Here is a 10,888-nt window from a genome sequence, read left to right as displayed (position 1 = left end):
GGGAGAGTTTAAAAACAAGCATTCAATAGTAACCTCGTTTTGTGCAGCATATAAAAATGAGAAATTTGACAATGATATCTTTAATTAAGCACGGAAATCAATTCTACCACCGAAATGCATTGATTTTCGAGAAAAAATACATTAAATTTGAAAAGTGGAAGTTTTCTTGAGCCAGCATTCATGCACTCCATGTGAGATTCAACAATCTTCACTAGTAGTATTTTATAATTTATTTTTTTTGAGTTTCAAATTTTTAATACATTTCGTATTTCAGAATTAGGTTTGGAGATATTGGATGCACATCAAATTTGTTTAAGGATGAAAATTTATTGAAGACGTTTGATTTGACTCTCTTTCATGTATTAGACATGCTTCATTAAATAAAATTGTATTAACATAAATTAACGACAAAAAAGGTAGATAGTTTTGTTCTTAATTAATTGTAAAAACACAAAGTTCGCGGGGTTAAAACTTGAGCAACGGTGAATTTTCTAGTTTGATTTTGATTATTTTGGCATTTAATTGGAAATAGTGATACATTTATTTAATGATATACTATTTACTTTGACAAATTTTTGGGTATTTTTACAAAATTGATAATATAAGGGGAGAACTTAGATATAAATATAATGAGGTTCGAAAATTCTCAAATCTCAACTCTAAATAGGTCTTTTCATTATTTATAAAAGGAATTCAAGTTGTGAATCTAATTTGTATTTTGATTAATTTTAAAAGAAATTTCATTTAGAAAGTTATTAGAATTTCTCTTGGATATCGTAGCATATGGTAAAATGTTTAGCTCACTGGTTTAATATAGGAATTCAAGTTTATTGCATAAGTTTGTGATTATTTATAAGTAAATAGTTTATTGCACTTATATGTGTAATTCGTTAGTCAAGTAGGCTTGCACGTCGGCATTGTTGACGATGCAGCTGTAATGCAAGAATGGTTTTTTGTGATATGAAATGTAACGTGTATTGTACTATTATTCTACTTTTAATATATAAAATATTATTAATATACTAAAATAAAAGGCAATTGAGTAGGACCCATTGTGGACATTGGGCAAGTTTAAAATTGATTTGGTTGCACCGAAAACTCTGCAAATGTTAGGCATTTACAATGGAATCTTCTTATAAAAAGTAAGGGTATTTGGCTGGATTCACAATGGAATCCTATTTCTTAATTTTTTCTTATTTCATTAATTTATTGTTATGATTATTTATTTATATTTTTAATAAAATTAATGTAAAAATAATTATAAAAATATAATTTCATTAATACTAAAAAGTACATAGAATTTTGATTATTTTGGCGTAGTTGCAAATTGGAAAAGTGAAAACTAAATTAATTTTAAAACATGAAAAATTACAAAAAGAAGAAGAAGTGTAAATGGATAAAAAGAAAGTCAAAAAAGTTAAATTGAACAGCTAAAGCTGTTTACATATAACTAATTCACGAAAACAACATCTGCAGATATATGAACATGGTCTACATTGGGGACTTCTTTTGACGACCACACACACATATTTGACAGCACAACAAACAAAAAGTTTGAAAATAAACTTTTGAAGCTGGTTCCTCAACACTAAATTTCTAATAATGTAGTATAATAAATAAATAAAGAATGAATATAAGTATATTTATTTATTTATTTATCAATGGCTTATAGATCGATCCGACACCAATCCGAAATTATCATGTCCATATTGATCTAATTAGGCTTAACATGAATTCAAAAAACCAACCTCAAATTATCGTGTCAATACATATGATTATACGAGTCCGGCCCGAAAACAATCAGAAATTATCATGTCAATTAGGCTTAACATTAATTCATTAAGACATACGTATCTTGTTTTGGTGTTTTGTCAAAAATAGTCGGTCTTACTTGTAATTGAGGTGAATTAAAAATGCTGTATGATTCTACCAACTGCACTACATATTTTATTGATTTCAGCAATGCTGGAAGATGAGCTGTTAATCTTTTATCTGCTATAAAATGTTTCATTCTGAACTGCGGATTCACAATTGTCTTCTAAACATTATCAGATTTTCATTCACATTCTGTGTGTGCTTTCATAGACCAACTTAATCATGGCAGCTTATGCAGCCCTTGCTTCACTCATGCATATCATAGATACCCTCAAGAAACATCCTTCACCTCCCATATCAATCGATCAAAAACAAGTTGAATCTCTCACTCAAAATGTTGCGCTCATGCAAGAGTTTCTTGATGGTTATATGTCCCCTGTTGTTGCTGATGGCCATGAAGCTGATCCACTGGAGCGTCGTATTGCCGATGCAGTTTATGCAGCTGAAGACCTTATTGAATCCAAAATCGTGGCTCAAACTCATCCACCACGCACACTATACATTGTGCTTCAAATACGTAGGATGAGGATGAGTTTAATTAACTTATTTCGAGCTGCATATACATATGCAACCACAACCGCAACCGCAACCGCAGCCGCAATCGCCATTGCAATCGCAAACGCAGTCACCTACGCAATTACAGCCGGAATTGTCTTCACAGTCACAGCCACATCCGCGATTGCAACAATCATATGCACATTCGCCTTTGCAATTCTAAGCTTAAACCCAATCGCAATAGTACTCGCAATAGTACTCGCAATCTTAATCGCCGCATCCTCAATCGCAATCTGCATTGCAATCGCAGCCGCAGTAGCAGTCATGGCCATCGTAACCGCAATCACAGCCGTAGCCGCAACAGTAACTGCTGCTGCAGCCTCAATTGCAGTCGCAATTGCGTTCGCTTTCGCCATTGCTATCGCCATCGCAAAGGTAGTTGAAATCGCAATTGCAACCATAACCGCAACCCCAAGGGTGATCGAAACCGCGATCATTGCGACTGCTACCAAAACTTCAAGGGTGATCGGAAACGCGATCATTGCCACCACAACTGCAACCGCAACCGCTCAGGTCTCTCTTATTACCCTTGAGATACATCCTCCCTTTCCAATTTATATCGACAGAAAACGAATTCAATCTCTCACTAAAATTGTTACTACATTAATGCAGGAATTTCTTTATGGTTATATTTCCCCTGTTTCCGATAGCCATGAAGGTGCTGATCCATCGGAGCGTCTCACTGCTGATGTAGCAGCTGAGGATGATATTGAATCCCAAATTGTGGTCCAACCAACGATCATTGAGGATCGTGACTTCCATCAAAATCTGCAGAAAGTGATAGAAGAAATGAATCAGATCGTAGAGATGATGGCAGTCGAAGGTCAGCTGCAGCAAAAGCCCGTTGCTGCCTTGCCTTCTTCTTCCACTGTGAAGGAAAACATTATGGTTCCCGTTGATACCACCTTGTCCTTGGCGTCTTCTTCCGCCTTGCCCTTGACGTCTTCTTCCACTGTGAAGAAAAATGGGATGGTGGGTTTCGACCAAGTGTTTACTCAAGTCTTGAATAAGCTCACTGAAGATAAGCATACCCGCCAAATCATTCCCATCACGGGGATGGGCGGAATTGGTAAGACCACACTTGCCAAAAATCTATTTGAACATGCATTTGTTAAGGGGCATTTTGAAGTTCGTGCTTTGACCATAATTTCTCAAACTTATAGTGTTAGTGAAATACTTAGAGAAGTTTATATTCAAGCAAGTCAAGATTCGGATAATTTGACTGGTTTGGGTGATAATGAATTGGGAGATAGATTATACAAGTTTTTATATGATAAGAGGTATCTTATAATATTGGATGATATGTGGAGCATAGATGTGTGGAACAAGATCAAAGTTTTTTTCCTTGATAACAAGAATGGGAGTCGAATAATCATAACAACTAGGTTGTCAAACTTGTGTACTCAGTTGAATGAGTCTTACAAAGTTGTTATGAAATTTCTGGATGAGCCTAGTAGTTGGAAATTGTTTCTTAATACTGTGTTTGGAGAAGAAAATTGTCCTGTTGAATTTGAGAATATCGGTAAAATTATTGTAGCAAATTGTAAAGGACTTCCTTTATCAATTGTTACGATAGGAGGTCTTTTGGCAAATTCAGAGCGCAAGATAGAATATTGGGAGGATATAGAGCGAAATTTAAACTCAATTGTTTTTACTAATAATGATGAACTTTGCTTGAAAACATTGAGGATGAGCTATATTTATCTGCCCAACTATTTGAAGCCATGTTTTTTGTACATGGGTATGTTTTGGGAAGATCGTAGTATCCGTGTGTCAGTGCTCAAAAGAGTATGGGTTTCTGAAGGATTTTTAAAACCAAGGAGTGGGAAATGTTTGGAAATAATTGCGCAAGAGAACTTTAAGGAGTTGGTTGATAGAAATCTCATTTTGATTGATAAGTTGGGGTCTACTGGAAATGTAAAGTTTTGTAAAATTCATGACTTGTTAAGAGATTTGTGTTTGAAAGAAGTTGAAAAGGAGAGATTTTATCATGTCGTAGGAGATGATCCTCCAGCCATAAATAGTGAACGTCGGGTTGTTTTTTCAAAGCGCAGATCAGGGGTGTCAATAGGTAAAGTCTTGGGATCCTTGTCACATGCTCGTTCCTTAATAGAGTGGAATGGGGATGGACAATTTTGGCTGCCTCATAATCTTAGATTGTTGAGGACATTACACACATCTTGTGTATCTGCTTTCCTAGATAATGTGTTTGAATTGGTGAACGCACGGCACCTTGTTGTTAGAGTTAATAACAACTCCAAATTCCCTTCTTCGATTAGTTTGCCTTGGAATCTACACACACTGATTATACGTTGTTGGGGTACTCTTACTGCACCGATTGAAATTTGGGAATTGCATCAACTTCGACATCTTGAGTTTGCGCACCGCGAAATGCTTCTCCCAGATCCTCCTAGTGGCGGCAAAGACGTTGTTATTATGGAGAATCTGCATACACTCAAAGGAGTTGTTAATTTGTTTTTGAATGAAGAGGTGGTTAGAAGAATTCCTAATGTAAAGAAATTGCATGTAAGCTACGAGGGAAAACAAATGGAGGAGAAAAACTCTCTCAAGTATCTTCAGTGTCTGGATAAATTGGAAAACTTTCGTTGCACCACCAGATGTTATGAGTATTTGCAAAGGATTAGGTTCCCAAACTCTCTCAAGAAGTTATCTGTTATTACATCTGATGGTCTTGTGTTAGAAGACATAATGCCAAAAATCGGCTCATTACCCCTTCTTGAGAAGTTTTCATTATTCGGCGGTCACTTCAGGACAGGCATGTTGATAACAACTGAAAGCCAATTCCCAAGCCTCAAGTTTCTAGAATTGGAGGAGTGTAAAAGCTTAAAACATTGGATTATATCAGACAACTCCTCCTTTCCACTTCTCCAGAAGCTTAGTCTCGTCAAGTTAGACAAACTGAAGGTGATCCCATCAGAAGTTGGAGAAATAGCAACGCTCAAATTAATAGATGTGGAATATTGCACTGAATCATTGGTAAAGTCAGCTAAAAAGATAGTAGAGGATCAAAAGGAGGAGTTAGGTGGAGACCAACTGGACTTTCATGTTCGAGCTATAGTTCAGAAGGAACACAAAGCACTGAAAAACTTAAAGAGTGCCAACTTTGAAGTTGAAGTGGGATATCTTTTCGGTGAGATGCCAGATGCCCCCGAACTAATGCCGTATAACCTACAAAATGTTTATGTGCCAAGGAATCACTGGACATAAAGTTTATGTGTTCCTTGAAAACTGTAAGCTCTTTCTTTTGTTACTTTTGTTCTACTGTAAGCCCATTTCTACCCATTTGATTTGATTAACCTTGGACTGCAGAAGCGAGCTTCATCATTTCCACATATTCACACTTCAAACAAAAGGGATGGACATGTGCAGTAGCAAATTTACAAGAGGACATCCGAGGAGAAGATCTTCCCTTTGATGTTGAGGTTTAATGTCTTTCATAAGAATGAAGTTCTGTTGGAGTATATTCTTGTGTATTCATTTTATTTTTCTAATTGGTTACTTGAAATTGTTGAACTTGAATGGCCAAACTTCATGAATTCCCCAACAGCATCGTGGGTTTTATAGAGATATATAACCCTTTATTTATATTTGTCTTCAACCCAAACTCTAGTGGAAATTTACAACTCTCTCTGATGAACTGTTTTGCAAAAGAAAATATACTTGGAAAATAGAAAGATGTTTTGAGAAAAGCTATCTGTTTGTTCCAGTTTCAAATTATTATATTGTGTGAAGGACGACTATGTTGTATTATGTGCGTTGCCTTAGTGGCAGAGTGGTTGATGTCAAAGATCTCGAGTTCAAGTCCATTGTGAAATGACTTTTAAATTTTTGTTCATTTGTCAATAAAAAAAGAGAGGATTAGTGTGCCTTAATTGTATTAACTCGTCCTTTTGACATGTGAGTATGGTAAATTAGATGAGCAAATCTCTATGAAGCAACATGAAGGCTTTGAAGTTAAAGGTATGTTTCCTGATGAAATTATTGAAGTAGTCTCAATGACATTGGTAGTTTGATTATTTCATGTTGGGTTATGGTATCTCTAGGAGTAAGAGTGATAATTGGGTTTACTTCTAGAAGTTGGATGACAATTCATTAATTTATTTGTTGTTATATGTTGATAACATTTTCATTGCGGCTAAAAATCATGCAAAAATTCACCAGTAGAAGGCTTTGCTAAGTGGTGGATTTGAGATGAAAGATTTGGTGCAAGTGATAGGGGTCTCGACCACGACCCCCAACAACCACCGTAAGTGCCTACGGCTGAGACCAAAGTGGAATTAGTGCAGACGACTGCTGAGGCCGAGGAGGAAGGAGTGCACACAGTGCAAAGTGGATAAGAGAGACAAGGAGAAGCTGACATTCGCCCAGAACGAGCCTAAGGCCCAGGAGAAGGACGAAGAGGCCTGAGAGATACAAAGATTACAAGCGCTACATATACATCAATATTTTTTTCTCTTTATTTTGTTTCTTTTTTGAGAATTGTCCATATAGGGTTCGTATAGATTTTTATTATATCTTTTCGGGTTTTCTTCTTGATTCTTTCCCGAATCGTAAAGTCGAATCAAGCAGGGTCCGGATTCTATAAATACTAGAGTCCATTAGAGAGTCAAAACTCAAGAATTAAGAAATAAAAGATCTTTTTCTTGAAACCAATATTTTTGAAACCCTAATTTCCAAGCAGGGTTCGCATTCTCCTATTCTTCACAAACGTGTGCTCTATCTCTTTCGATAGGATCCTAGCTCCTACCAAGCAGGTAAGTAGATTTTTGGGTGAAGATTAAACATGATAGAAGAATAGGTAAGTTATACCCGACCCGACCCAACCCAACCCAACCCAAAAGAATTATCTTAAGAAAATAATACTAGTAATTTAAAAATATTATACGGCAATTCATGTGAAACTATCTTCACATCAAAACAATCAATAGACTTTCTTAATGCGTGATCAACGACAATCTCATTTTTATCAATTTTAAATGATTATATAACCACCACATTATTTTTCAATTGTCATGATTTTTATTCAACATCAATACTATGCACCGGAAAAATCAATAAAAACTCATGGTCTTTATAATTAAGAACTTATCCTTTAACCTAAGCAATTCACAATTCAATATCAGTAGTAAGCTAAAATATAGCAGTGATCACAAACAAGATTAAAAAAGACAGAGACAATCATATCATAGCAAAGGTTGATGTCGGAGTTATTCTTGATCTTTAAACAATTCACGGAAACATGTACAAAACTTGCATTTCTACTCCAGTCAAGAATTCTACTCCAAAATTAGTAATTATAGCACTGTGATCGTGCCACATTTCAAGGATTCAATCGAAGATGTTGTTTCTGCAGGTATAAATAAATAGATATAACCCCTCTTTTCCTTCAATACAAGTTTACATTTCTTGGAAACTTTTTCTGAATGCTTTTGGTTTGTGGGCTATGAAAGCATAGCTGCTGTAGCAGAATCCGTGGAGCGTTGATAGGATCTGGTTATCCTATCTAACGATGAGCACGTGAATCTGGAGTTGAAGAACAATAAACCCTAGCTTGAGAAAATAGGTTTTAACGATAAAAGAGAGCTAGATGAGAAAAAGATTTTATTCTTATTTCCCAATGACTCGATCTAATGAGAATTCTATAATTTATAGAATTCTCCCTACTTGATTCGGACATTACAACTTGGGAAAGAATCAAGAAGAAAACCCAAGAAGATTTGAATCTATTAAAATAACAAAATAAATATTCTTAAAAGGAAATAAAAAGATCTAACAAATCAAACAAAATCTCCATAGCGAACTGGCGGATTTTGATCCTCTTCGAACGTCTATCTTCCCGCTGTTCTCCATGGTCTGGTTCCTGACTTGTCGACTCCTCTTCATCCTCTGATTCTCGTTGGTTCCCTTAGTTGGCTGTCCCTGCAAGCATGTCCCTATCAACTCCCCCCTCTTCGGGAATCACCTTGCCCTCAAGGTGCAAATGCGGATAATCTTGTACCAGCTCTGCTTTGGGCACCCAGGTAGGATTCGCCCCAACATCCGACGCCCAATATACCAGCCACTGCGCTTGAGGAACCTCGTCTACCAGCACCGTGCGCTCGGCTGCCACGCGCACTGGAGTGTCCAGCGGCCTCCCCCCGCAACAGCTCCGAGGGTAGCAGAACCTGGTCCGGAGATCCCCTTCAACGAAGAGTTCCAAGGTCCCCTTCATCAGCAAGTAGGGATGATCTTATGGTTCGCATTCTCAACACTAACCTTTTCACAGAGTAAGTCCTAAATGTCTGTGCTATTGAAAATTAATGTATGAATAATACCAGAAATGCGCGTAAAAACACCTAAGGGAGTTATTAATGTTCAACCAAGTTTTAATAATATGATTGTCACAGTTACAGATGTACGGAGACTATGGAAAGTTAGGTAAAATCTGAATACTTTTGATATATGGCAGAGGAGAAAGTGAAGAGCAACCTATCAAGATTCGTATGGCTGTTTGCTGTGCTCGTGCTAACAGCGAGCTACACTGCAAACTTGACATCTCTGCGCACGGTGAAGCAGCTGGACACGACAGACTTTTTCGACATAACAATGAAAGGAGAATCAGTTGGGATCAAAGAATGTGAGGGCAGTTTTGGATGCTACTCAGCCAGATAAATCCAAGTTCAAAGTCCTCACCTCCTTTCAAGAGTATGATGAAGCACTCTCTTTAGGCAGCACAAGAGGAGGGGTTGCTGCAATTGTTGATAATCTGCCTTCCATCAAGCTCTTCCTCTATGATTATTGCCACAAATACACCATGAGGGCTTCAATCCATAGGAATTCTGGCTTTGGATTTGTAAGCTTTTTAATTAAATAAACTTACTACTATATTAAAACTTTACTAATTTTGCATTAAAAATTGCAGCCGTTTCAGAAGAATTCTCCGCTGGCCCCGGACGTCTCGAGAGCAATCTTGAAGATGAAAGAGAACGGAAAAATGGATCAGATTTCGAGAAGATGGTTTGGCGAAGGAGGCTGCGGCTCAAGCAATGCGACGGAAGCCGACTCGAAAAGGCTAACTGTAAACAACTTCAAGGGGCTGTTCTTTATAACTGGGATATCTTCATTCTCAGCTCTAGCCATATTCTTGTTCATTTTTTTCTACAAGAATCGCCTTGTTTGGAGCTCTGACACCTCTCTCAATCACAAACTACTTCAACTTTTTGATCGTAGGGAGAGACATGATGAGTTGCTTAAGAAATCAGCAGTTGTTAATTGTGAAGAAATGGTTGCAGCAGAGAAGAGTAAGGCCATTAGCTGCATGTGTTGTGGAGAAGTCAAGTGGCCAACAATAACAAGACCCTAATTTATTATAGAATTGATAATTTAAGTAGAATTTTAACTGTAGAGTTGATATTTTTAAATATATGCTGTAATAATTTTTTCAGATAATGATTGTGTAATTATTTTAATTGTATAATATGGTGTTGTATAATACGGAGTATCAAATTTGGAGAATTTCTACTTTTATTGTATCTATCTATACATATATAAAAGTTGAGTTTTGGCCATATTTGAATATTTATAAGCTTTGGGCAACATTTTAAAATTTTAGAAGTTTCGGGTGATGATTGTAAAATGTTACAAAACGTTTCTATAAGTTACTTTTGTAGTTGCTCAATCATGCAAATTGATCACAATAATGAAATCACATAATGACTTCCTAAAGTAAATGCCATTAAAAAAATAATGTAGGCATATAACTACCGATGGTGTGGTGAAAAGATTAAATTTGATGACTTTAGAAATAAATCCATTAATAATACAATGTAACCCATATGTAACTGCTGATTATAGTGTGATTATGGTATAGTTAAATCATTCCATTTAATGATTTATGAGGAGTTTTCAATTTATGCGTTTCTTGACTTTTCAAATTCATGACTAAATTACCAATTGTAGTTTCCAATCACAAATTTTGGAATTAATGTATCCAATTGATTATATCACAAATTAATATTCATTTAAATTATTATTGATTAGCTAGAAAACATATTTTTGTTTCTATAATGTTTAGTGGAATTTAAAAGGTTTTAGAAATTATTGGTAGCCTTTAGTTTTTGTCTATAAATACATATTCTTTTATTGTGGAATTATCTTTTCAGTGTGCAACTATTAGATAAATTTTAAAATTGCTTCCTCAAAGGATTCAACTCCATGCAACGGTTATTGGAGACGGTTGAAGTGGAGATATAGTCCTGTATAAGGCGAAGAGAAGAAGAAGTGAGTAAGAAGCTATGGAGAGAGGATTGTGTAAGAGAAGGTGAAAAGAGAATAGCACTTTTAAATCTTATTTTGAGGATTATTCTCTATTTGAGTGTTTTAATTCATATTTAAGTTTTTTCTTAATGTTAGTTTATTTTATTTTTTGTTAATTTTGTTTGAACATTTTCCATCTTAG

The 10,888-nt window shown here is 35.8% G+C and overlaps 1 protein-coding gene across 5 annotated transcripts; it reads left to right on the top strand.

The window, feature by feature from the left end:
* The first annotated feature begins 2,035 nt into the window (after nucleotides 1-2,035).
* On the top strand, nucleotides 2,036-7,100 carry LOC121795707 (putative late blight resistance protein homolog R1A-3). 5 transcript variants are annotated; one of them, XR_006049612.1, is made up of 4 exons: nucleotides 2,036-2,943; nucleotides 3,043-5,681; nucleotides 5,761-5,873; nucleotides 6,616-7,100. XR_006049612.1 is itself a non-coding variant. In XM_042194287.1 (3 exons), exons 1-2 carry the CDS (start codon nucleotides 2,098-2,100, stop codon nucleotides 5,656-5,658), a joined length of 3,462 nt encoding a protein of 1,153 aa, XP_042050221.1. In that variant the 5' UTR covers nucleotides 2,036-2,097; the 3' UTR covers nucleotides 5,659-5,681; nucleotides 5,761-7,100. The 5 variants fall into 5 exon arrangements, 1 of the variants encoding a protein (XP_042050221.1); XR_006049613.1 differs by having other exon boundaries at nucleotides 6,613-7,100; XR_006049611.1 differs by having other exon boundaries at nucleotides 5,761-6,411.
* Nucleotides 7,101-10,888: the final 3,788 nt, after the last annotated feature.

This window comes from Salvia splendens, chromosome 3, assembly GCF_004379255.2.
Source record: "Salvia splendens isolate huo1 chromosome 3, SspV2, whole genome shotgun sequence".
Taxonomy (NCBI): Eukaryota; Viridiplantae; Streptophyta; class Magnoliopsida; order Lamiales; family Lamiaceae; genus Salvia; species Salvia splendens.
The sequence above is the reverse complement of the archived record's forward strand: the minus strand, read 5'-3'. Positions and strand labels throughout refer to the sequence as shown.